This window comes from Anoplopoma fimbria, chromosome 14 (genome assembly GCF_027596085.1).
Source record: "Anoplopoma fimbria isolate UVic2021 breed Golden Eagle Sablefish chromosome 14, Afim_UVic_2022, whole genome shotgun sequence".
NCBI classification, from domain to species: Eukaryota; Metazoa; Chordata; class Actinopteri; order Perciformes; family Anoplopomatidae; genus Anoplopoma; species Anoplopoma fimbria.
The window spans coordinates 3,792,837-3,820,373 of record NC_072462.1 but is presented as its reverse complement, the minus strand read 5'-3'; the positions used below and the strand labels follow the sequence as shown (position 1 = coordinate 3,820,373).

The 27,537-nt window shown below is 41.3% G+C and overlaps 1 protein-coding gene across 3 annotated transcripts; it reads left to right on the top strand.

Annotated features, from left to right (window-relative positions):
- The first annotated feature begins 2,646 nt into the window (after positions 1–2,646).
- Positions 2,647–27,194, top strand: pik3r1 (phosphoinositide-3-kinase, regulatory subunit 1 (alpha)). 3 transcript variants are annotated; one of them, XM_054611942.1, is made up of 15 exons: positions 2,647–2,881; positions 3,794–4,433; positions 14,577–14,669; positions 14,840–14,914; positions 15,231–15,362; positions 16,002–16,203; positions 16,570–16,652; positions 21,511–21,715; positions 21,816–21,996; positions 22,099–22,224; positions 22,313–22,455; positions 23,193–23,369; positions 23,484–23,558; positions 23,647–23,817; positions 24,325–27,194. In XM_054611942.1, exons 2-15 carry the CDS (start codon positions 4,094–4,096, stop codon positions 24,512–24,514), a joined length of 2,193 nt encoding a protein of 730 aa, XP_054467917.1. In that variant the 5' UTR covers positions 2,647–2,881; positions 3,794–4,093; the 3' UTR covers positions 24,515–27,194. The 3 variants fall into 3 exon arrangements, with proteins under 3 accessions (XP_054467917.1, XP_054467918.1, XP_054467919.1); XM_054611943.1 differs by lacking the exons at positions 2,647–2,881; positions 3,794–4,433; positions 14,577–14,669; ... (2 more) ...; positions 16,002–16,203; positions 16,570–16,652 and adding an exon at positions 18,660–19,004; XM_054611944.1 differs by lacking the exons at positions 2,647–2,881; positions 3,794–4,433; positions 14,577–14,669; ... (2 more) ...; positions 16,002–16,203; positions 16,570–16,652 and adding an exon at positions 19,931–20,210.
- The last annotated feature ends 343 nt before the right edge of the window (positions 27,195–27,537 follow it).

The following is a 27,537-nucleotide window of genomic DNA, read 5'->3' as shown; positions in this document are numbered from 1 at the left end:
TTTGAACACATTTGCGGTATCATTCTGCATTGTTGACCTATTTCCGACTGTTTTGGAATGCGGTAGCTCAGTAGGTGGTCCAAGAGCGCTCCACACTTTGAAAATTAACATGATAAAAGCTGAGGAGGTCTGACAGTATGGTGGACCTCTCAGGAACTGTTCAATGGAATGTATGTCAACTTAAAGTGCTTATCTAGAGAACTATTCAAGTAGCCTACTAAAACAGATCCAGAATAATAATTTAAAGATGAATAAAATCAGATTTCTACAAGGAAAATGATGTAAGGCTGCAGGAATAAAAAATTAAGAAAATGGACATATGGAAAATCAGAGAACTTTTTAACTCTTTTTCCAAGAGTTACACTCAGGATCAATATCAGTCTTATATCTGCAAGCTAACTATGAATCTACAATCAGTAGGTGGTTAGCTTAGCTTAGCATAAAGACTGGAAACAGAGGGAAACAGCTAGCCTGGCTCTCTTCAAATGTAATAAAAACTCAATAATTAATACAGTATATCTGGTTGTTGAATTAGTACAAAAACAGAAGTGCCCTGCTAGCTGTTCCGCCCTATTTCCAGTCTTTATGCTAAGCTAACCTAAGCTAAAGGGCTGCTGGCTGTATATTAAGCAGACAGATATGAAAGTGGTATCGATCTTGTCACTCTCAACATGAAAGTATATAAGCATATTTTCAAAAAATGTCAAACTATTACTTTAAGGTCAGTTTTTATTCAGATGAATCAGTAAATCGGCTTCTTACAACAACACTAAATGTTCAATCGTGATCAGATGACTAAAAAAGCTGGTTTGTAATTCAGGGATCAGTAGAATAAAGTCATTTATATTGAGAAAAGCATACTGATTGGATCTAAATGATCTAAGTGCACCCGCTTTAAGTGTAGTGGTTCTGCCTTCAGATTCCTTTCTTACAAAGATTTGTACACTAAAGTACAAAATATTCTTAGAATGAACGAATCCAGTGTCCAATTACGCAGTATTCAGAACAGTGAAAGAGCACTACGGATGGATACTGGTCTAGTTTGTATAGAAAGCTTCTTAGCTTTGCATGAAATATGCAAAGGCTTCCTGAGAAAGAAAGAATGTAAAAGAAAATGGGTCAAGCTATTTTGATTTGCACTGGATGTGCAGCACAAAGACAAAAAAAATGACGATAAGAACAAACGTTCATGGAAACATTTAGAAATAATTCAGAAATGTTGTATTTTAAACAACTGTCGATTAAGATCTGGACTTCACCAAAACACAAGCGCTAAATTTAGACCTGTACTTGTTATAGATGAAAAAAACACTGACTGACTAACTTTCTGATTGAAGGATAACCATCTCTATTTTTAACTCACCAACACAACTTGCGTGTTTGTGCAATATGCTACTGTGCAAACAAATGATATAAGAAGTTTAATATGCGTTTGTTTAATGTCTCACCCTGAAGTGTGTGCTAGAAAATAGGAACAAAGTCCAATCCAATAAATGCTGTGTGTGTGTGTGTAGAGTGAGAGATCCTATCAGAGGTGTAGTTTGGGCAGCAGATGGGTCACCAGAGCCTGGCTATTTAATTCAGGAGGGTGAGGTGTGGTGCTGGCCGAGTGTAGGGGGGGATTATATGGTCTGGTGGTTCAAATATCAAGCATGATCTGCTGCAGTATTATTAATCTTATCTATACTATCCTGTGACTATACTAGACAGAGTTTGGTCTGCAACACGTGTGCAGTTTTTGGGGGAAATGACGTTAATATGACTCAAAGAAAGACGTCAAAAGTGCATTTATTGTTTCCCAACAGCACAGTCTGAAGTTCCTAGTTGCTATTGATTTCACACCACATATTCTCCTGTTTCCTCTTTTCTAAATGGCGATGGCCGCTGATGCATATCTAACTGCTGAACACTCAGAGCGGCCTTCCCTTGTTCAAAGCTGCTTACGGCCTCTTTTAGCACAGCCGAGACAGTGGGGTTTATACTTGATAGGGGATTTCTGCCAGAGGCCAGCCCTCTTTCCTGACCATAATTAGGCCACCCACATTCACAGTCATGCGCCTCAGATGGTGACTCTGTAAGATTTTGGGACCTTCCATACTGAGAACACGTAAAGCAAACCAAAAACCTGAAAACTATGGGCTGAACAAATAACCTAAAAACACGGTGATGTGCTTCCCCTCGCTGTTACAGAACACTCCTTTATATGTTTCATTTCCTGCTGTGGTCTGCTATGGATATGAAGTTATTTTTTCATTTAATCCACCACTTCTTGTTTTTTGTATTAAATTAGAAAACAAAGACATGGGACTATTCTATAACAGTGTTTGTTCTCCAGATATCCTCTGCAGTGCTTAGTTTACACATGGTGTAAAGTGATATCTTTACTTTGATGCTGTGAAAATAATCCTCCTCATGCTGATAACATGAACCAGAAGGACTTGGGTTTACACTGCGTGCGGAAAGTTATGTAATTCTGGAAGGTGTTTCGTGTTGCGTGCTAGAGTACATGGACAAGGGAGGGGGTGTACGAATCTGATTGGTACCAATTGAGTGACAGAAATGATTGACAGAGCCACTGAGCCAATGAGCGACCGCGCTTTGTCTCGCAGCAGAAGCGACGTTCGGCTGAGGGGTGCAATTCTGTTTTTTCAGGACGGAGGAACCGTGCCGTTATGTCGACAGGCTGCGGGCTGTAACACTTTGTCCTGCACGTTAAAAAGCGGATTTAAACCCAAGTTGAGGATTTTTCTTTCTTTTTTTTTTAATTGCTAAAAGATGCGTTCAGGGTTAGGGGTTAATAAAAGTACCCAAAACGGGGAGGTTTACGCAGTGGACGCGTAAAGGACGGGTTGGAGTGGCCCCGTGGATCCGTGCAGACTCGGTATGTAACATCAGGGTTCTCTCTCCTCTTTGATCTCTAATGAAGCAGGAACAATATATATAATCAATAAAGTGCTCATTTACGCCCGCTACATTGTCTCGATGGAGCTGCGCGTAAACTTTGTAAACTTGTAGCTTTTTCCTCAACTTGCATATCCTTTTTTTTTTTTTTTTTTTCCTGTTGCAAGCTGTCTGCCATGTTCTCCAACTACTGCACTTTACTTGATTGCTTTACTTGATTATAACACCCAGTAAAACACATCCTCTAAAACTAAAACTCTAAAAAAAGTTTCTTTCCAACACGTTTTGCAAACTTGCCAAATAATGTGCTGTATAGTTATGTAACAATTAACAGTGCAGTGAAGTTAGGCTGGGACTGGTGATGCTAATGCTAGTAATGTACTGCTGGCTGAGTAGCACAAAGTGTCAGGAACTGTTCAATGAACCATTAAGAAACAGCTCATCACTAATGGAGTTTGCATTAATACATTATTTGCCATTGTGACTGTTTTTTTTCTACCCAGGTGAACATGCTCAAGAAGAGAAATAGTAGTGAAATGGGACTATAGAATATTAATTTATGAAAGGGTTAATGGTACAGTTCATTAAACACATTGCATATGCATCCTCTAGAAAGAAAATGTGATCTTACATTAACTTGCCGTGTGGCATAGCAGAGTTGAACAGATAGTATTTAATGGCATACTTAAAAAGTAACTTCTTAATTACCAAAAACTTCTTTTCCAGTGTTTAAGTCCACAGCTCTTCTGCAGAACCATCACCGCCTTAACTGTTTTCTATACCATCGTAGTTTTGCAAATGTTAGTGTGCATGCATGCGTGCATTTTGTGTGAGTTACGCTGTAATTGTCTTGTGCAATGTGTTTCAAATGGCCTCTGCTCTCATCTTACAGGTCCGGATAGCATTCTCAAGATTGCAGCTGCAGGCCATTTACTGATGGGTGCATACTGTGAGGCAACACACCGGGAGAACCGCAAATCATTCGGAAGAGACAGGAACTGTGAAAGAATGAAGACAAGCTAGATAGTGTGGTCTCCCAAGAACTGCACAAAGTTTTTCTTGGAAGTATACAAAAACAACAATTTGATCTGGCAAATGTGTAACTGCACTGAAAACACAGTCATACAAAAACCTGAAAAGTAACTTTGCTTATTGAATCTTCAAAAGAGCACCTTGACACATAGTGATCAATATGAGTGCCGAAGGATATCAGTACAGAGCGCTTTATGACTACAAGAAGGAGAGGGAGGAGGACATCAGTCTGCATGTGGGGGATATACTGTTGGTAAGCAAAGGGGCGCTGGTGGCTCTTGGGTACACCGATGGCCTGGAACAGAGGCCAGATGAGATTGGCTGGCTACCAGGCTTCAACGAGACCACACAGGAAAAAGGGGATTTCCCTGGGACGTATGTCGAGTTCATTGGAAAGAAGAGGATCTCCCCCCCAACTCCCAAGCCAAGGCCCCTCAGACCCTTACCTACAGCTCCAGGTGGCTTCAGGGCGGAGGGGGCCGACTCGGACTCAGAGCAAGGTGAGTTTTACACCACTCAACCAAAACATATCGAATAATCTGACAATTATTTTCGTGATTATTAGTTTGGCAGAATAGTGGTTCATGTCAAAAATCAATTATATATTCAATTTACTACCATAGGCGTGTCAGAAAACCAGAGCATTATAATAGTAGGAGATTAATTTTCTGTCAATCTACTAATCAGATAAGGAAATTATCATTGTTGCCCTAATAACAAGTATTCAGGTACATAAAAAAACAGACATCGATTGTTTTGTTATTGATCAAGCAGGTTTTTTTAATCTTTAAAGACGAGATGATTTTGTTTTTGTTTGCAGAATAGTTTTATTCCTTGCCATGTCAGAGACCATACAGTAACTGTGCAGTTGATAAGTAACTTGTATCTTTTTCCAACATTTTATCCCCCATCCAAACACTCCAGTGTCTCCTTTGAAACAAGCACAGTACTGGGATATACGACAATAAGGTGTTGATGCCATTGTACTCAACTTCTGAAAACTAGATCCTGAATGAAATGTAACATGTGACATTAGATTTCCTCAAGAGAAAGCCATTGCTTCAATTTCGACATATTGTTACAAAATCTTCATTGTTCTTGTGAACACTACAGGAAGTGAACGCCATATTTGAGATATAGTTTGTAAAGGTTACCTGCAACATGCAGTCTGGAGTCAAACATAACCTTTTTGAGTCATTAGTGAGAATTCATGTTGCCTGAAGATCAAAATATTATTGTCAAGGCAGTGAAGGATAAAGGATAAAGGAAAGACACAGCTGGACCTGCCAGATGGGAAATTTAAAGAAACAATTTTCTTCTTGCAAGGTCCCTTCACTTGGTTTTACCTGGAACTTTCAGCATGCTGTTAACATTACGACTAATTATATGTTGAATAAAAAACCAAAAACAAGTCACACAGTTTGGCTTCAGAGTGAGAAAGATGCTGATTTTGCAGAACAGTTGCGGTCTCTGAGAAACAAGTGGCTCTGCTCTGAGATGTACAGCTGCGCTGGATGTGAACCAACTCCGTCCCAGAGGACAATGCTGGCGTTTATCCAGGCTATAGTACACCAGAGCATATCGGGCCAGCCATATGCTACCAGTGGATATCATCTGTGTTTCCCCCACAAAGGCCCATCTTAAGGGAATGTGTGCCCTTCATCAGTGCTGAGAAGGATGATTAGATCAGTGTATACTGGTGATTAAGGCAAATTGCTCTCAAGGCCTTTAGGGAACAGTTAGGATAGCTCCATCAAAACTTGAAAAAAAATGACCATCCCACATCCTCAAAGCTGTTATTTACATGTTTCAGTTTGTTAGCTGGTCACCTTTTTTTGTTTTCATGCAAATGTTTTGTGCTACAATCCCATCACTTTGACATAGCATTTACATAAGTTAAACAATAATCAATTTGACAATGTAACTACTTTATAAGAAGCTCTTTTTTTGCAGTTTCTGACATATGTAGGCGAGCAGTGTTATCCCACTTTTGTGCACAATTGAACAAACACAGAGACATGAAATTAATCTTTTTTATTTACTTTGTGTGAGATGGCAAACGAGTCATAAGTAAGACAGTTCCTTTGCAAGTAAGATCATTTGCTAAAAGTGTTTTACGTGGCATCTAGAAACAATAAAAGCAGTGCCTAGCTGTAGTTACAGTTTGTAGTTATAGTTTTTTTTTTATAGCAAGTAAGAAGTAAGAGGTATTTAGCGTGCTTTGTTCCAAGTTCTGTGAATTTCAAGATGGCTGCGTATAAAAAATTACCCTTTTGAAAAATCTGAATCAATTTAACTGCTCAAAGCCACAACTATGAGCTGCAATTAAAAACTTGCATCTTTTTAAAGACACTGCGGCTTTGCACCAGTGTGCGCTTAAGGCTTTTTCTCCTCACCTAAAGAGCAGCTGTAGTTGCCAGGTTTCTAGTTTCTGCCCTTTTGTGGTGCGATTGTGAAATTCTTTGCAGTGGTTTTGCAGGGCGAGCGAGGCGCTGTATGAAGGGGGCATGTGTTGAATGGCTGTGTTGTGGTTGAGTGGCAGCGCCTGAGCCTGGAGCGAGTGTGAATGTAGCACCGAGAGAAGAAAAGTCTCTGTGTCCTGGGTTGTGGGAGACGGGGGGGGGGAGAGAAGGGGCCCCTAGGTTGTGGGTAAGGCAGAGAGAGAGAGAGAGAGGGAGAGAGAGCCCCTGTGCTTGCTAAAGGGTCCGTGCAAAGGATCAGGACTGGAGCAGGGTTGGGGGGGGGCTTGGCAGAGGGGCTGATGCAGGCGTGGGGTACTGGGTGAGTAGGGGGGGGGGGGGGGGCACTGGGAGGGGCTCTCGGGGGGCTCTGCATGCTCAAGGGGGCTTTGAAGAGGGGCTCTGGGATGGAGGCAGGGCTCTTGTTGCTCCCAGAGTGTTTGTGATTTATTGCCCACTACCAAGGGGGATCTCACTCCCTTCCTCCTACTCCTCAGATTTTTTAAATGTTTTGATAGTTCCTACAGTCAACTCTGGTCGGGGGGGGGGAGAGAGGTGGAGAATGGAGGGGCCTCTCCTCTCTGAGCCACAGGGGTTTACATGAGTGCAGCAGATGTGGAGAGGGTGAGGGAGGAAGAGAGGAGGAGAGGACGGAGCTGGGAAACTATTCCGGCTCATTCCAGCTCCCAGCCCTTTTTTTTTTTAAACATAAAAGTGTTGCTCCTTTTTCTGGGCCTCTCGGTTGAGAGGATATACATGTGTGAGGGCCCCGCCAAGAAAAAGGAACTTTGAGATTAAAACGAAGCCCCTCTAAAAGCCCCATTTTTCTTACTTTATTGTATACAGAAATCCAGATTTCATTTTATTTTTAAACGCAGCCCTTTTAAGCAGCTTTTTGTTTTATCAAAGTATCAAAGACATAAAAATTCAAAGATGGAAAGTGTTGAAGTTCAGTGACCATGTAGGACTTTTAGATTGCTAAGACGATGTCTCTACATGTTCAAATGTTCTGTGTTTTATAATTGTTATCTGCCAACAGACAGTCTGAGTGAACATTCTTCCAAATGTGCGAGATAAAGGTGGGAATAAGGGATTGTTGCTCTGCATGCTCTCACAAGGTTCAGCCTTGCATGCTCAGTCTTGTAAAAGAAAAAATTTGATGCCATCATCAGCTTCATCTTTGTCTGAGGCTTATCATCATGTTCTCAGTTTTCATGTATCATTAAAGTACATTACAAACAAAAAAACACATTTAAAGCCCTCTGTTGACTATGACTGTAATACATTTCATTCTTTCATTTTGGGTAGAGCCAAAATGTTGCTTTTATGATCATATATTTGTGCAATAAACAAACTATATGAAACATCGGTGTTGAAGTAGTAGTTGGCTACTGGAGAGAAGTGAGCAGCATATATATGACTTAAGATCTGCTGATTTTTACTTTTGTTTTTAAGATGAATCGTGTTTATTTGAACATTGAACATCTCTTTCTCGGGCTGCTTTCTGACAGCGCTGATGATTTCTCGCTGCTGAGGATGAACTTCTCTCTGAGATCGGGCATTTCGCAACATACGTTTGGTTTTGGCTTGTTATACATTCACACTTACTACTGGGATGTCAAGACTTAGATTCTAAATAAAAACAAACATCGCAAACGAAACATCGCTTAGCAAACTGTTTGATTGCAGGGGTTTTCATGGTGCATTCAGGGGTACCTCGCAAACTCTAAGAAACAGTTCTACAGAACCCGCCTGCCATCTAGTGGATCCTCTCTTTGTTTTGTCACAGTTTGTTCCCAATTATCTGGTGAAATAAATTATAATAAAACATAGTACATTTTGAATTTTTGGCTATTTCATAGTTGAGAATCGTCCTTAAGAATCGCAAGTAAAATCGAATCCTGGATCTGGAGAATCGTGACACCCCTACACATACATTCTTTTCCCCCAGGATGGACAGTCGCATATCACTAAATCCATCCAAGTCAGTGGAACCATGAACAGTTTTTTTTTTTTTATAATTAGCTTTTGTGGGGTTTAAAGCAGCCGTGGCCAGGAATGCGTTGGCGCTTCTTTGGTGGAGGGCCGCACGCAGACTGCATGGTAGACTGATTTGTAGCTTTGTGATGAATCAGTATTGTGCTAAATGCTGATTGCAGTAACTTGGTGCACAATACATCTGGACCATAAAAGGTTTGCACCCTAAATAGGGCCCCAGCTGTTGCTGTTTTACACCGTCAGTGTTCAGTGTAGACGCTGCTGGCATGAAGCTAATTTTACTTATTTGTTTTTATTTGACTTGCTTTTTAATATGCATATTATAATCACCAGGTTAAGCTCATTTCTACTGTGGTGGAGAATTTGTCTATTTTCTCAAACATGTTCTCAATCTTGGCTTGTAAGTTTGCCAGCGTTAGTCGAGGATGAGGAGAGTGGCAGCGGCAAATCCATCGCCTGCCAACGTCAAGCTGGAGCAGGATTTAAATATATTTTTGGCTTGTCATAGTTTCCAAAATTGGACTGTGTCAAAGAGAGGATTTTCCATAAAATGTCTGTCATGTATTTGTAATCCCTTGTTCAACGGTTTCCAGTGTTTATATGACAACTCAGACTCATCCTTCTTGTGCTATTCTAGCAAAAACGTGTCAAAAAGGAAATGTTTTTTTCATCGTCGCTCAATTGTTCGACTATAAAATGTCAGGAAACTGTAAATATATCCTTTGAAATGTCCTTAAAACTTAAGAAGTTATCTTTAAATTGCTTGTTTTTTCTGACCAGCAGTCCAAAACTCAAAGATATTTAGTTAACTATCACAAAAAGCTATGAAAAATGATTCATTTCCTACTTGAAATAAAAAAAATAAAAATAATGTGGTATAACATTGCCAAATATAGATCTGGGTCAAAACGCAAATGACCTATGCTGAGCTAGTTTGAGTGAGTGTCACTTAAATTTCACAATGTAAAATTGTGAAGAAATTATGACACATCAACTGCTGTAATTATACACTTTTTTTTTTTATTTTTTTTATGTGTTGCTGTTCTGTGACGTGACAGAGAAAAAAAAACAAGTTATGTCATTTCAGTGCTCTATAAAATCAACATTATAATTAGATTTTTTTTCTCTCTCCAAAACTGCACCAGTGAATGAATCTTTGACTTGTGTGCATGAAAGCATGTTTCATTACTTGATTGTGTGGAGAGAGAGAGAGAGAGAGAGAGAGAGAGAGAGAGAGAGAGAGAGAGAGAGAGAGAGAGAGAGAGAGAGAGAGAGAGAGAGAGAGAGAGAGAGAGAGAGAGAGAGAGAGAGAGAGAGAGAGAGAGAGAGAGAGAGAGAGAGAGAGAGAGAGAGAGAGAGAGAGAGAGAGAGAGTTGAAGAAATGGTGCAATAAGACAAGGGGTGAGATAAGAGAGAAGCACAAAGTCAAGGGGGGCCAGAAAAAGGTATTTCAAATATGTCATGCAGTTGACAAGGTGGACTAGCTCGTGTTTCTAGGTACTGAGTGTGAGCCTCGTTCTACGAAAGTGTGGTGTTGCATAATTCCCTGAACAAGATAAATAGGCTTATATTCCTGGTTGGGGTCAAACATAGAAGCACTTACTTTACTAAAGAGCCTTCTTGTATCTCTCAGTAGAAACTGTCTTTATTTAGCAGACGACAGTCATAGTTCCCATCACAGATGAGTTTTGATTTATGTTTATTTGTGATGCTATTACTACTCCCAAGGGAAATATTGGACAATGCAAAACTTTTCTGCAAACTCTACTAATAAATATAAACATTACATTACAGTCATTTAGCAGACGCTTTTATCCAAAGCGACTTACAGTCAGTAGTATATTACATATCATTCACACACTGATGACAGGCTACCATGCAAGGTGCCACCATCAGACTCTAACTAACATTCATACAACATCCAGTCCACACCGATGGCGGGAACAACTTGGGGTTAAGTGTCTTGCCCAAGGACACATCGACTGCCGAAGCCGGGTATCGAACCACCGACCCTCTGATTGGAGAACTACCTTGCTCTCCACTACGCCACAGCCCTTTGATGTGACTTTGACTTTTCTTATTGTAGTAAATCAAAGTTTCTCACCATTGCATCACATAAACAATTAAACCTATCAAATAAAATCCCATGTCATAGAAACCTGTCCAACTCCCTATAGGCATATCTTAATTTGAAGTGACTGATTAGCAGAAAAAAAATATATCATTTTGGGTGAATTTATTTGCTTGTCTGTTTGCAAAAATCTGACCCTACAAATAGATATAATTTAAGACTTGATAAGGTGACAGCATTTCTATTAAAAACAATCTGCATTGTGGCAAAAGCTAGAAACAATAACACAGTATGTCTTTATTCTAAATGCATTACAGATCTCTGTCTGTACTTATAGATCCAGGCTTACAGACAGTATTTCAGGCATTGCATGTGTCCTCTGCAAGTAGTAGATTCTTAGTATATTTGTTGTTATGTGACCTTGTATATTAATAATTCACAGTTAAATTGCAAATCAGGAAACTTTTTCTTTGTGTAGTTGTTCATTGATGGTCTGCGCTTTATAGGGTTAATTGTCAGGCTGTAGCAACAGTCTCCTCATTGGCTGTTGCTTAGCTTATGCACTACATCTTCCGCCCTGCAGGGGGCGACATTGCTTGCCCTTTTTTTAATTTCTCCATGCTGCAGCTCAAAGCTTGTATCAGTCTTTGACTTGTGGAGCAGACATGTTAAAGCATGTTAGAGCTTCAATTGGAAATGTGTTCATGAAAGATTTTCTGCTTTTTGCATGTTGTTGAAGACATGAGTTCCATTGTACGGACAAATCCACTTTTATATTATCATATTTAATCTACTTTGTATTGTAACGCGCTTCTTGCTCAGTAATGTGCATTCACGTGTGGCGTGGTTTACATTTCCTGGGTTATTAGATTTTACTGGCGTGCCTCAGCTAGACTTTTTTTTTTTTTCTTTCAGACGAGAAGAAACGGTGTAACCTGAAAATGCCGGTTACTTGAGTAGCCCCTCTAAATTTATCCAAAGTGTGCCCTATCTTTAGTGCGTCGGTGGTGCCCCACGCCTGTCCTGCCCACAGTCTGCCGTCTGTTCGGTTCAGACATACCGTTTCAGCCGGGGAGATTGTCCCCCCCACCACACCACAGCAGCACCAGTGGCAGCTGCATCGACTGCCTCGACTTGTGGTTGACTAACTGACTACTGACTGGCGGAGGCCTTTTGGGATATCATGAGAAGGTCTGCCAAAAAAACGCAAGGCTTGTAGAGACTCGTTCAAGGGGCCCCTGTCTCCTCACTCTCCCTTCCCGAGTTGCCACAAAAACCAACTTCTGTTGATAGAGTCTCGTGATCAGCTGTTCTAAAGAAAGCAAGACAACGGTAATGCATTGTGTACTGTAGCAACGCTGCAGCAATACAAAGAAGATTATTTAGTGTGTTCGTTGCATTGATTTTACTGACAGTTATTCTACTTTCAGCTACACTAGGGTTCTTGCAGAAGGTGCATCCATCCTATGCACACTATACGTTAGTGTGTGTATGTAAACACTTGTGAAAGATATGGTAAAATAAGCTACACCTGTTTGCACAACAGCAGCGAAAGCTACGTAGTTACATTACATTACAGTCATTTAGCAGACGCTTTTAGTCTATTAGTATATTACATATCATTCACCCATTCACACACTGATGACAGGCTACCATGCAAGGTGCCACCATCAGACTCTAACTAACATTCATGCAACATCCAGTCCACACCGATGGCAAGCCTTCAGGAGCAACTTGCGGTTGTCTTGCCCAAGGACACATCGACTGCCGAAGCCGGGTATCGAACCACCGATCCTCTGATTGGAGAACTACCTTGCTCTCCACTACGCCACAGCCGCCCAAGTTATTGCCATCTTTATTATCGTCGCTTAAATTAACTTCGCAAATGTTTCCAAATGATTTGTGGGTATTTTTGTATGCGTTTCCATGGTTATTTGCCTTGGCCAGAAGGGGCGTGTTTAATCTCCCGCTTGATCTCATGCCAAAGCATCTCAGACATCATCACTGATAGCCCGAAACATTTCTGCCATATCTTGTCTGCTACTTGATACAATTCCATCGGTGCCGAAACTATCACATCGTTGACAGTACCGAGAAGCAACTCTATCTTCGGACCCGGCCCGTGTCGCTCAGAGGCCAACGACAAATAAAGTAAATAAATAAACAAAAAAAAATAGCTGTTATAGGGATTATGAATAATCTAGAGACATGTAAAGTGGATGTATTTTAAACCTACTGTTGAATATGGTGCTCTGTGTGTTTGAAAGTGTTAACTATTTACAAATTGCCATATTTAAAACCTTTCTGAAGACTTGCGTTTGTCAGAAATGTAATTTTCTTATAAGAATTAGCCTCTGGATGTTGCAGTCGATCAATTAACATAGATATGAACATTAAGTCCGGGTTTTTGGGGGGTTTAAATTTAACTTCAGGTTGTGAATTGGGATTCTCAGAATAAGGTTGGCTGTAGAATGGCAGCCGTGTTAGATATCTTGTCTGGGAGAAAGGTTACACTTCCAAGGTGTGCGATGGCAGCCCTGCGTGTCTTGATCTCTATTTAGGGAAACTCTGGTGTTCCATCTCAGAGTTCACTGCTTCTGAGAAACCCCCCTCCCGTTTTTGCGGATCCAATAATGTCTTCCAGATGACCAGTTGTCTTACATGGAGTTTTGTGTGTGCTGTGGTTAGAGGGGCTTTGGTAATCCAGCTTCTTCACACGCAACATGCCAGCCGGGCCAAAGAGGATGTGGATTTGGATGAAGTGGTTCATTATTTGCTTGATTGAACGCTCTGTGGTGGAAGAGGGTAGTTCTTTGGAAATGAGTAGCACGCATGCATCAATGGGACCAGTAGATGCCCGATTCTAAAATTCGTAATAATTTTTAAGGTAGAAAGAAAGAAAAATATGGTGACTAGAAAGGGTTCCATTCATAGTTTCTGTGCATTTTGAAACTGCAGACTCTGTGTTTGAACAGTTGAGCCTTTCAGAAAAGTGCCCTTTCAAAATACGCCTTTGCAAATCCAAATAAAATCCATGCCAACCCCATCATCCTTTCATGTCCACACCTGGGTGCAAAGTTCTAAAGTAAAAATTGGGGGAAAGAACTCAGACCTGGCTTACCTCATATCACAGGGTATTTGCTTATTTCCACCAAACCCTAACTTCAGTGCTCAGCACCTCCTGTTCCTGAATCAGTCTGTTGTAAATACTCATTTTTTTATTTTTTGAAGGCAGTCCCCTGGACTCGTACCTGCTTCCCTTTTTAAGTTCTGAGAAGTTTAAAAGTTATTCCCCCAAAAAACAGCCTTTGCCGGTTCCAAGGAATTTCTGCCCTCCCCATACTTAATGTCACATAAACATTCATCTCAACTTCTGATGACTAGCAGACCATTTCATCTGTGTATGGGCCACATTTACTTTCCATATGTTGTGCTTTGATTCTGTTTAATACCACTCAAAATAAACCCAGATATTGCCACCACTCACCTCCAGAAAGAAAATGGTCCAAATGAAATCCCTACAAAGCCAAAAGGATGAGACAAAAGACTTATACATGATCATGTCCCCTTTGGCAATTTGTTTTTGTGAGCAAATGTTTTATTTATGTTCCTCAAAGGAGAGCAAGAAATCTACAGCCAGTGCACACATAACCCCTTCACAAAAGGTTAAAACGTAGAAGCATCATGCAAGAGACAGACAGACAGAGATGCAAAACCAGACAACACCCTCACTTCAGTCACCCTTCACCTTATCATACGCATCAGCTCTGAGCTCTATGACGATCACATCACCAAAGGTGTGAAAGTATTGTGTGCTTTTTTTATATCAACAAACATGCATAGTTCAAACCTCTCAACTGTTAAAAACTTGCTGCTTTTCTTTATTTTTCACTATTTGGGACATTTCATGGAGAAATAATTTCCCAGACAGTCTAGAAAATAATCTTACGCCCTACTGCTTGTCACTACTTTGCACAATGAAATCTTTTTTGTTGGCTGTAATTACACCTTTAACGACTGCATCGAAAAAAGAACACTACAAGATAACACCTTGTACACCTTGTACTCTTTTTAAAAAATCAGTTTGTTTGACAATCTGTTGTTATCGCCTCCAGGCTTCTGTCTGCTGGACTTGACGGAGCAGTTTTCCCTCCCAGAGACCAGCCCACCCATGCTGGCCAGACTGCTGGAAGCTATTGAGAGGAAAGGTGAGCTTGACCAAGGAAACGGTCACCTTGACATGCGACTGCTCTTGAGTTTCACACTGTTTACGCTGACTGTTTTTTCACAACACATTTGTTGACCAGTTGCACAGAACCACGTGCAGTTTTCTCAGTGAATACATATTAACATGTGTGTTTCACTGGTTATTTTGCAGGTCTGGATAACCCCACTTTATATCGAACATTTACTGCTGGTGGTGGACTTGAAGTCAGACAGTATTTTGAATGTGGTAAGTACATTTTTTTTTTTTTTTTTTTTTTTTTTTAGCACTGTGTGAGGTTAGTATTATTTTTCAATCCCTGAGTGAGGAAGACAGTTGCAAGAAAGAGGAAGTCTCGTATGAAACAAATGTATGTAAGTGCTGATGACGAACAGAGATACGCGCGTGAGGTGATTGAAAAATAATAGTATGCATACAGAGTATAATACAAAGACAGGAAAGTACCAGGGTTTCTCAGGGCTCTATTGCAAGCCTGGCTGAATATGCATGATATAGTTTAAATGTGGAGTTTTAGTTTTCACACGTATGATGTTTTCTACGTCAGACCCTCCCTCACCAGACCTGGATCAGGTGGAACTCCCCATCCTGTGTGATGGTCTGCGTAGGTACCTGCAGGATCTTCCCCAGCCCGTCATCCCCACTGCAGTATATACTCAGCTGGTCCACACTGCCAAAGGTGAGAACAGTAACCAAAAGCACGTATGCACTGATCCTTTCTTTACTGTACAGTAGAACAGAAGTGCTGACGTAATGTACCCTTTGCTACTGAACATCGAGTACTTTGAACACAAGACCACAAGACCTCGTCACTTCTGTTTAACCCTCAACGAAGACGTTTATACTTTATCTTTGTTTGCTTTTTTTAAAACCACAAAGTGTTAAACAGTAAAATACGTTATTAGACTATTTTTTTTAACTCTCTTTTAACTTAGTTTCTGTCTCTGTTTCTCTCTCTGTTGCAAGAACAGACAAACTTCTCCCACCACACACTGTTCTCTAGCGCTGCATTCTCTTGCTGTCACATGGCCAGAAACAGGATATCTGTGGTTAATAGGAACTAAAACAAGCCTGAAAGTTTATCTCTAGCATCTCTGAGCAGCCAATCACCTGCCAGTGTACCTTACGCTCATTGTCAACCACACAATCTCTCTGCGGTTTCATAACCCAACTGCACATGACGTTCTTTTTTCCATCTCTACATTTTTCTTAAAGAAACATCTTTCGTTTTCACGCTCCACTTTTTGACTCAGACATGATCCGTTTTTTCACATCTGTCTTGCTGACCCTCTCGGCACGCTCTCATCTGCTCCAACAGAGGTGGTGAGTCCTGAGGAATGTGCCCAGCTACTACGTCGCATCGGTAGCACCCCGAGCCTGCCGCCCCAATACTGGCTGACCCTCCACTGTCTGCTGAGGCATTTCTCTCGAGTGTGCCAAAACAGCTCCAAGAACCTGCTCAGCGCCAGAGCCCTGGGCGAGATCTTCAGCCCGGTTCTTTTCAGACAGCAGGCCACCAGGTTGGTGTCAGATCTGAGTGCCATGTCAAAGATAGACACGCATGCAGACAGACAGACAGACAGACAGACAAGTGTGCAGGCTCAGTCATGCAACACCGAGACACACAGACTCTCAAACATGCACTCACATTTAGTCTCACACATGTATACGCTGTCAGAGCGCAGTCTGTCAGGCACTCATGAGGTTTTAGCCGCACACGATTATATAGGTTGAAGCTTTTATACTTACCAGTTAAAGTAGCTAAGCCTGAATTACCATCAGATTGAAGCCAGCACAGAGCAGCAGAGGCCTTTCACCTGGGCTGTAAAACACAAACTTCATTTAACTTGCTTTTTTTTTTTTTTTTTTTCAAACCCCTCCCACAGTTGTGAACCCAGCTTGGATGCTCACATCAAGATCATTGAGGTTCTGGTGACGAGTGAATGGAGTGAAAGTCAGGCAGCTCCAGGTATTTAACAACTTCTTTTTTTAAAAACTTTTTTTACTTCTATCCTCCACAAAGTTTTAAATGCTGTTGGTCTGTTGCTCATGGTAGAATATTGTTTATTTAATAGTGAAATGTGAGATTATCTTGAGCATTACATTGCTGCTGTTTTGCATGCAGCATTTATTATCGGGCGCAGAGCGTGGTTGTATGTTCTGCAGAGGCTAAAGCGCTGCAGAACGTCAGCTGAACATCTTCAGACCTGAACTATTAATAGGTTGGTGAAAGAGGTTGAGACCTGGAACGGCTGCAGTTGTAGACGGCCATGGCTACCCATTTGCGGTTAAAAAAAAATAGATGACATTATAGGGCAAGTTAATATGACTATATTATGTAAAGGTCAATGGATACAAGTGGTTTAACAGAAACTCATTTCCTGATGATCTTTGTAGCACTGATTCAAACAGTTTCACTTTTCTGCAACAATGTTCCTGAAGCTTTACTTTTTTGAGCTTGCAAATTACCGTGTTAGAAAAAAATATTGCTTTCAGTTTTTAAAGTTTATGAACAGGCACAATGTTTCCATAGGGATTACAAGTTAGTGTGATGGTGTTTTGTCTCTGTATGACTTTTGTATTTGTCGCACACTTTTCTTTTTTAAACTGAGCGTGATGAAGGTGGTTGCTGCTGTATTTCCATCAAACAAATGACTGTGTAGGCGTGAGAACAGAAGATTGCTAAAAAAATCTTGTTAGACATTCTGGTTTTCTTCATCCGGACTTTTTTTTCTCTCTTTCCCGTGTGATTAGTCGGTAATAAGTCAAAGGGAGAGCTGCACAGAGTCCGGTCTCATGGCTGGTGCAGTGGTGGTCTGCACAGATGAAGCCGGTCCTGTGGTTTGTGTGAGTGCAGAGCATTGCGTGGCACTGTTATGTTTTTACAGCGCTAGTTAAAAGCCCGGTCGTTGGCTGGCCCTGGACTGGCTGTGGCTGTTTAAACATTTTATTACCTGTTAGGTCTATTTATAATGTTCCTGTGCATGGGCCACTCTCAGCTGTCAGTAATTTGCACCTGCGGGAGCACTTTGGCACTGGAATGGATGGATGGATGGATGGATGGATGGATGGATTGAAGGGCGGCCAGGACACAAACACTGAAACGCTTTTTTAGTTCTCTTTACACACACACACACACACACACACACACACACACACACACACACACACACACACACACACAGATAAACACAGGTTCCAGTCAAACATACGACAAAGTTCAAGTGTGCCTAGCTGGTTTCAGTCCTTTGTCCCGTACAGATAGCAACAGGTTCACAATAGTACTTTTTAAATACACAAGTACATTCTGTACATGTGTTTCTTGTGTGTGTGTGTGTGTGTGTGTGTGTGTGTGTGTGTGTGTGTGTGTGTGTGTGTGCGTGTGCGTGCCTCCTCCCAGTTACTGCGTGCCTATTTTAAGTCAGCGACAAAAGGCCCACTTAGATTTGGTTGGCTGGAAAGTCGGCCTGCTCCACAGAGCGCTGCTTGTTAAGTGAGGCCTGCTTCTAGTTTCTAGGGGCACTCTCTCCCCCTCTCCCAATACCCCCCCCCCCCAGCCTCCCCCCCACCCACCCTCTCCGTCCTCCCTGCGCCTCGATCTCCACATGTCCTCCCAGCCTCAAAGTGCCCAGCTCAGCAAATATTTGAAACTTTGCAAGTTAATCATAAGACTGAACTCCCCCTGCCTCCTCCTTTACAAACAGAGCGAGAGAGAGAGAGAGAGAGAGAGAGAGAGGGAGGGAGGGAGGGACGGACCAACCAAAGAGACTGAGAGAGCGAGAGACACGCACACATGCACACACACACACACACACACACACACACACACACACACACACACACACACACACACACACACACACACACACACAGCTGGAACGAGTTGCTGCTTTCAGAACAGGCAGCAGTGACACCATACAGCTACCACTAATCATTAACTATCTGCCTTCATGCAAGCAGGCCTCAACCTCGCAGAGCTCAGAAAGGAGAACGATAGAGAGAGAGAGAGAGAGAGAGAGAGAGAGAGACTCAGACCTTTCACCACTCTCACAGCAGGAACTCACTCAGTCAGATAGACAAAGTCGCATGTTGCACCTGCCTCACGTCGAGCGGATTACCTGGATTTCTTTAAGTAGCACATAAAGCTGTTACCTTTTTTTAAGAATCATAAAAAAAAAAGAAGTCGCAAAATCAACTATGAAATGGAGCTTTACTGGAGGACTTGAAAGTCACTTTGTTGGATTTAATTTGCCGTTTTGGAGTAAAAGAGAAGCTACAAAGGAGCGACTGTTGATTCCACAAAACATGCACAACTTGCAACGTAAGTTTGATGTTCTGCGTCCTATTTTTCTTTCTTTTTGAATTGTCATACAAAAGTGGAGAAGTGTGATTCCACTGCTTCATGTTGAACAAGACAGAATTACCACAGCTTACAGAGACTAAAACAAGAATAATAGGTTTTCTTGTTCCCTTAAAGCCTCCAGTCATAGCTGACAGCGAACGGTTTTGCCTTGGGCTGCTGCTCATGCTGTATATTCTCCTCTCACAGACTGAATATGAAACTCTGCTTTGCTCTGAGGCCAGTTTTATGATTTTTTTTTTAAGAGTTCAGTATAGATTTTCCGTTGGGACTTAATATTCCAACAGGAATGTTTACGGCAACAATGGAGAGTGGCTAGTTTATTTGAACTCAATTAAGTATTATAACCCCCACAGATATCATTTTAATGCTGGATTTTAATGCTGGATTTTCCTTATAATAAAAAAAGAGGCATTTAGGTCACAGACTTTGACATTTAAACTTTTTTTCCCTTTTTTTTAAATACACTGATTTGTTAATCTGCTCAGTTTTGTTACTTCGTAAATGTAAGCCCGTAGAGGCCCGTTGACTGTTCCTCAGATGAACCTAGCAGCACTGCCTTCCACTTGAATCATTATACCTTTACCAAGAACTAGGTCTATTTTAATTTCACTCAGGAAATCAAGAGAGTTATCTCTGCCATGCTGAGTGTCACGCTGTGGGATTACAGGCGTATTTTGGAGCTCCTGGTGCCGCTGACCGGGCCAGGCATTATAATTTAGCTGCGTACGTGCTGCTGCAGCAGAGCTGGCTTTGTCTGAGTGCCAGCAGTGGGCCGGACTAAACCTCCGCACGACACACGCAGAGAGGCGGGGCCGAGCAACCTGCAAGAGAGAGAGAGAGAGAGAGAGAGAAAGAAAGAGAGAGAGCAGCCAAGCTCGACAGAGAGGGAGAGGATGACAGAGGAAAAGCATGGAGACAGGCTGCAGGTCCTTTTCTTCTTATCCTCTGCTAGTGGAGATATGCTGCGCAGTTGCCGTTAAGATGGATGCATACTAGGACGTCACGTTGGATGCTGCAGAGAGAATTATTTCCTGTTAAGCTGCAGTGTTGTAGAGAATTGAAGCAGGGAGGTAAACGGCAATGGGCTTTCAGAATGACCTCATCACTCAGGAAATGAAAGATGCAGGAGTGGTTGGTGACAGACCCCCCGTGTGATTGGCTGTGGTAAGTGATGTAACACGTTACTGAGCAGGCTGCCGTTAATGGATTTTCAAATGGATGTTTAGGTGGTTGTATTAAGAAATAGGTTTTTTTTGTGCCTCTGTGGAGATATTTTGCAGTCAATCAAATATGCGAGCTGTATATCTGTAGACGTGTGTTTGTGGAACTGTTGCCAAGCTACCGTTAGGACTGGATTGTCTACATATGTGGGGGTACAGAGTGATACATTTCTTGTCATCTTTAGAGGAAATGCGATCAGATTAAAAAGGCAAAGGTGCTGAGAAGTGCAGCGGAAACCATGAGCTGTGGTTGAGATGGCAGGCTGCATTTTGCACAGATTGTAAAGCTTTTGCATTTTTCTGCCATGTAGCAATTGTAGCTGTCTGGCGAGTGTACTGTCACTGTCTCAGTGAGCAGAGTCCTGCAAGGTCCGTTGTAGCAGAAGGGGTGGTAATGCAGAGGCAGTGAACAAAGGCAGTGCAGATTTGTGGGTTAAAAATAGCCCGCTACCTTTGCTCTGCTACAGCTAGCGTCACCGTGGAACCACTGCAGGTTTAAGATGTCTATTTTAGAGCCACAGCGGTGGTTAAAATGTTCCATCACTTGATTATCACGTGGAAATCAACAAACACAATGCAAATCTGACTTTGTGCTGCCTTTGAAGGTGCGTTAGGAAAAGGAGACATAAAGATCTGATAGTTAGTAGAGAGTCAATCATAAATATCTAATCTCAAATCTGGTTATTTAACATTAAAGCTGGGTATTTGCATTAGGTTTCAGAGTTGTATTGCTACATCCATTTTTAACCCTTTTATCACAATCAGTATTCATAATAGGCATTATTTATTTCTGCATGAAAAATCTATATATTCGGCCACACAGAAATCTCCTTTTCCTGAATGAAATTCATTCTCCCTGACTCATGCTTCGTTTCTCCTCCCACCGGCTCGCTGTTGCCGCCTCTCTGCTGGAAAGGGGCAGCATTTTTTCATCCCTATTTAATCAATGGAGGGAGAAAAAAAAAGAGAGTCACAGAGCTTGTGCGTGATTCCCCAGCAACTGCGAGAGGCTGGACTAAATTCAATGTAGTGGATCTCATATTTGGTGTCCAGTTGTAGTTTTTTTCCCGCTGCTTTAAAGATGAGTAAATACATTTGTTCAATGCAGATCAAGAGCCCCATTAACAGCACCAATAAATCAATCATTCAATTCAACTCGAGAAGCCGTTTAATGCAAACATGGAGCAAAAACAGACTGTTTCAGTACCTTTACTTACATTCTTTATTCACTCTTTTTCTAACAGCTCTACCTCCAAAGCCACCCAAGCCCACCACACCTGTGACTAACAACGGTATGAACAACAACATGGCGCTACAAGACGCCGAATGGTACTGGGGAGACATCTCAAGGGAGGAGGTCAACGAGAAGCTGAGGGACACCGCGGACGGTACTTTTTTGGTGCGCGACGCCTCTACAAAGATGCACGGAGACTACACTCTGACTCTGAGGTAAGTTTGGAATCACTTCCTCTTATCAAGCATCTCTTATTCAGTCATGGATGGTATTCTAACCGGTTTTGCTTCTTCTTTTTGTTTGTTATGACTACAGGAAAGGAGGAAACAACAAGCTCATTAAGATATTCCATCGGGATGGGAAATACGGCTTCTCAGACCCACTGACCTTCAGCTCAGTTGTTGAGCTCATCAACCACTATCGCAATGAGTCACTGGCTCAGTACAACCCCAAGCTAGACGTCAAGCTGCTGTATCCAGTCTCCAAACACCAGCAGGTAAGACCTCAGCTTATACTCTAAACTAGAAAGACTTTTAATGCCTACATTTGAGCAATTTAACGGCAACTTTTTGTCTTTTGTTATTCATCTTGTTCTTAGGATCAGGTGGTGAAAGAAGACAACATAGAAGCTGTGGGGAGGAAGCTCTGCGAGTACCACCAGCAGTTCCAGGAGAAGAACAAAGAGTACGACCGTCTGTATGAGGAGTACACCAGAACATCACAAGTAAGTACCGTCCAGAGTCAAACCACGATCAAGAGCTTTACTGCCATATTTGTGTCGACATGCGCTCATACCGTGCCTCTGCTTTCAGGAAATCCAAATGAAAAGGACGGCCATCGAGGCTTTTAACGAAACCATAAAGATATTTGAGGAGCAATGCCAAACACAAGAGCGGTACAGCAAGGAGTATATCGAGAAGTTCAGGAGAGAAGGCAACGACAAGGAGATCCAGAGGTAAGAATACACCACACTCTACCATATCACACCACACCACACTCTACCATATCACACCACACTCTACCATATCACACCACACCACACTCATATACCATATCACACCACACCACACTCATATACCATATCACACCACACCACACTCTACCATATCACACCACACTCTACCATATCACACCACACCACACTCTACCATATCACACCACACTCTACCATATCACACCACACCACACTCTACCATATCACACCACACCACACTCTACCATATCACACCACACTCTACCATATCACACCACACTCTACCATATCACATCCCACCACACTCTACCATATCACACCACACTCACCATACACTCTACCACACTCTACCATATCACACCACACTCTACCATATCACATCACACCACACTCTACCATATCACACCACACCACACTCTACCATATCACACCACACCACACTCTACCATATCACACACACTCACCACACTCTACCCATCACATCACACCACACTCTACCATATCACACCACACCACACTCTACCATATCTCTACCATATCACACCACACTCTACCATATCACACCACACCACACTCTACCATATCACACCACACCACACTCTACCATATCACACCACACTCTACCATATCACACCACACCACACTCTACCATATCACTTGAAAAAAAAAAGCAACATTAGCTTAATTATGTTGAAATTAAACTTCATTGTTGCTTTTAGGATTATGGGCAACTACGAGAAGTTGAAGTCCCGGATTAGTGAAATCGTAGACAGCAAACGCAGACTGGAGGAAGATCTGAAGAAACAGGCCGCCGACTACAGAGAGATCGACAAGAGGATGAACAGCATCAAGCCCGACCTCATCCAGCTCCGCAAGACCAGAGACCAGTATCTCATGTAAGTACAGCACTCCATCAGCGCCTTGGCTGCTCCTGAAACTTTAAAATCCCCTCTGGAGAAAAACCAAATTGGATCTGCCCTGGTTTTCTAATGTTTTTTCTCTCTTTGTAGGTGGTTGACCCAGAAGGGAGTCAGACAGAAGAAGCTCAACGAGTGGCTCGGAATCAAGAACGAGAACACAGAAGAGTGAGTTTTCATTTTAATTTTTAACAAAATACGCTCACAGTAAAATGCCTTTCCCTCGCAACTTACATCTTTTTATGTTTTTTTCTAGTCAATATTCTATGGTGGACGATGATGAAGACCTTCCTCATCACGACGAGCGGTCCTGGAAACTGGGCAACATCAATCGACTTCAGGCGGAGGCTCTCCTCCAGGGCAAGAGAGACGGAACATTCCTGGTTCGAGACAGCAGCAAAGCCGGATGCTACGCCTGCAGCGTTGTGTATGTATCTGTCAAACAGTTGTTAACGTAGAGAATCGAAACCGGATCCGTTCCTCTTTTTCATATTTGCCTTAAAAAGATCTCTTACTAATGCACCTACAATGTAAAATACAATCTAAAGTTTATCTTCAAGTAATATATGAATATGCAACAGTCGGGAATTAGACAGATCAAGTGGGTGTCCTCCAAAGTTACAGTTCAAAATTCATTCTTGGGGGGGGGGAAAGGAAATTTTATACTAAAAAGACTTTTGAAGATATCAACTTGTGTAACTAATACTTCTGTAGCCTCATACAAACTTCAGATACATTTTTAGGCATGATTACCACAAGCAGAATCTGTTTTAATGTACATGTGGGCACCTGACAGTCGTTTTCAGCCTCATTGTTGATGTCTCTTAAAAACAGTGTGTGGTTTGCTATAAAGAGGCAAGCGGTCGGAAAGAACATGTTATTTGCTGCAGACACAGAATAGATGGTGACCATTCTTCTCCTCCTCTCTTTGCAGTGTGGACGGTGAGGTGAAGCACTGCGTCATCAATAAGACCCCCTCAGGTTTTGGCTTCGCCGAGCCGTACAACCTGTACAGCTCACTGAAAGAACTCGTACTTCACTACCAGCACACGTCTTTGGTCCAGCACAATGACTCTCTGAATGTGACGCTAGCGTACCCGGTGTACACCCAGCAGAGACGGTGAGGACCCCGGATGTTTCTAAATGGACACAAGGAAAAAAAGGCCTCATGATGAGTTGGAGACACATGTCCTTGGACTCCATGATTAATGACAAAAGGGGGCTGTTTGCCTAACTCAGACTTGAAAATCGGAGGAAAAGACGCAATAAAGCCTGAAACATTTCAGTGACTTTGCCCCGACCACGAGCCCGAGGCGAGTCTGAATGTAGATTTATTTCTCTCTTGCTTTTTCTTGGAGCACAGAAACAAGCGGAAACTGCTGAACTCTTGCCGCAGTGGAGGACATTTGAGGCCTTTTCCCTAACGGTGCTTGTTCTTTTTCAAAGCTTTACCAGCCGGGAATGTCTAATCGCGACAGATAAACTCTTCAAATGGAACTGTACTCACCGGCCACAACGTTGTTTTTTGTTTTTTTTCACTTTTCGTTTATTTCCCATCTTTGTGTTTGTGTGTCTGTGTTTCTGCACAAGTGTTTCTGTGTGTGTGGCTGTGAGTGTTTGTGTTTGTGTGTGAGCGAGTGTGTGTGTGAGTGTGTGTGTGATTGTCCATGTGACCAAAACTCATAGAATCAGGAAAATGTGTGATGTCGGGGCAGGCTGTGTAACACATTTGCTTGTGTTAACCGTTCAGTAGCAGACCATGGATCAGCTGATAAATGTAGCAAAATGGCACTTTTTAAACAAAGTTTTAATTTTTTTGAGAAGAAAAAAGAGACTCCTATGGACTTTTATGAGAAGAGCAGAGAGGACGAGACTTCCGCATCCTGCCTTCAAACTGTTGAGCATTATAGTGCAGACGCAAACTTGATCTTTACTGTGGGCAGGTGAAACTATGAATGGACTTACTATTACATGTACATATGTGAAAATGTGCAAAGTCATGAATCAAAGTGCACCATACCAAAAAGGATCGGTTCCTGTTTAGTTGTATTCTGATCTGCTATGCAATTCTTTCTTCATTATTTCTTCAGAATTGTGTTTCATTCTGTCGCAAACCAACAATATAAGCTTGTTTTACTGCTTGAAAAGTATCTTTTCCTGTGTAAATATCCAAAAGGATATTTTGAGTCAAAATGCCAAGATACAGTAATAAAAAAAACTGCTTATGATTTTCAAAAGATAATAATAACAACATACACTTTATTATAGATTACTTTAACGACTGGTATAAAGATGGAAAAGATGAGTATTTTATTAGTCTTTTTGTTTTTTTGCTTCAAACTAATGTTCTTCTCAGGCAGAGCCTTTTTGAGTATTTGAGCTGCTTCAGTCACAAGTACTATTTCTTACAGAGCTAAATGCAGTTCTTTGTTGAGACGGACAAAGAAAGCACTCAGAGGTCGAGATAATGGGAGTGTACAACCCATATCTAACCACCACAGCGAAAACGACAGGTATAGATTTATTTTGTTATAAAATATATATGTTCCCACACGAGAATATATCAAAGCAGACCGGTGTTTTCAACTGATGGATACTGTAATTAAAAAGATCGCTTATACATCGTCCACTTAGTATTTTTCTGTATCAGAAAATCACTGTGTTTACATGGGTGGATCGGCTCATTTCAGATAGTCTTTAATTTCATATTTCAAAACGAGGACAACATGCGCCAGTGGAATCCTTGACAGAAAGAATTTAGCAGCAGCTCAACTTTCTTTTTCTTTTGTTTCCCACAACTTTCTCCAAGCTTTTAAAAGTCCAAGTGACCGGTACGTGTTTAAACCCATTGGTGATAATAATTGAAAAATATTTTAAATGAAGCCACCAGAACTACCAATGTTTCATTCTTATTGAGTCTAACCGATGTGAAAACTTAAAATCACTCAAATGACAAAGTGTCTGCCATTAATAATAATAATATATATTTTGCGATCATAGATCAGCCTGCCAACCTATTATTTAGATTTATTTTTATCCCCACCCTAAAATGTAATCATGCTCAGCACAGCTGTCCAGTTAAACTGTTAAATATATCTTTGTGTAACAAATTAGTTGTAAAAACAAAACAAAAAAAAACCTCAAACATTAACCTAATAATGTAATATTCATTATTTCTTTTCAAATTTGACTCTTAATTCTCTTCATTTTTGGCAAAACTTCTATTCGTGGTGAAAGGAAACCAAACAGCAAAATGTTGTGTAACTTCCTCTCAAAAGAAATGTAGACAATAAATGATGCATTTCTAGACATGAAGAAATTTGTCAGCATGGATACATTTGATAATTTTTAGTTTTGTGCATATTATTCCCCACTCATGGCAGAAATGTACAGCTTGAACAAGCTACTAAAATGTTTTTTTTTTAGATGTATTTGAACAGATTACTCATCCAAGATTGGTTCTTCCAAAGCCGTTGTCATGGATGCTACATCTGTCATATATGACATTTATTTTACTAGAAGACTTTATTTACCTCCCCAACAACTTTTTGTTCCTTATTGTCAGAAATATTTTCTTTTATTTTTTATTCTAGGTCTTTGAAAACATGCACCATTATTTTCTTTGCCCCACGTCTGGGTTGTACGGTTATTCTAGGTGTCTTTTTCTTTTATTTGAAGCTCATCTTTTTGTGGGAGTCCCAGACATGATGATTAGATTGAGATTTACCAGTGTTCCCCCAAGTTATGCTTCAAATCTGTATTGGGCTTTGTTGAAAAGGAAATAAAACACTTCTTTTTAAGAAACCGATCTCGTCTAAGACTTATTATTGAAGTTAATGCAATGCCATACAATTTAGATTTTGACATTCATGTTCCCCAGATGATGAACCCTATGGACTTTGCCGCTCCCCTGACTTTTACTATGACACACAATGGACATTTGTGACTTTTCATTATTTCATTTTGATCAATCAGCAGATTATTGTCTTAGAAAATGAAATTGTCGATAACCCAAGGTACTATACAATTCTGTTTTTAACGTCCTGAACCTTGACTTTTATGATCTGCTTTACTAGAGATGTTTTGGCCTACGATACTATTCTTTTTTTTTTTCTCGAAATATTTGGACAGTCTTTAGCGTGACGTT

Bases quoted from the DNA above. Each gene is read 5' to 3' on its own strand.
- pik3r1 (XM_054611942.1), top strand. From the start codon at position 4,094: ATGAGTGCCGAAGGATATCAGTACAGAGCGCTTTATGACTACAAGAAG. The intron at 21,997-22,098 runs GTAAGACCTCAG...TCTTGTTCTTAG, and splicing joins CAGTCTCCAAACACCAGCAG to GATCAGGTGGTGAAAGAAGA. The intron at 23,818-24,324 runs GTATGTATCTGT...CTCTCTTTGCAG, and splicing joins TGCTACGCCTGCAGCGTTGT to TGTGGACGGTGAGGTGAAGC.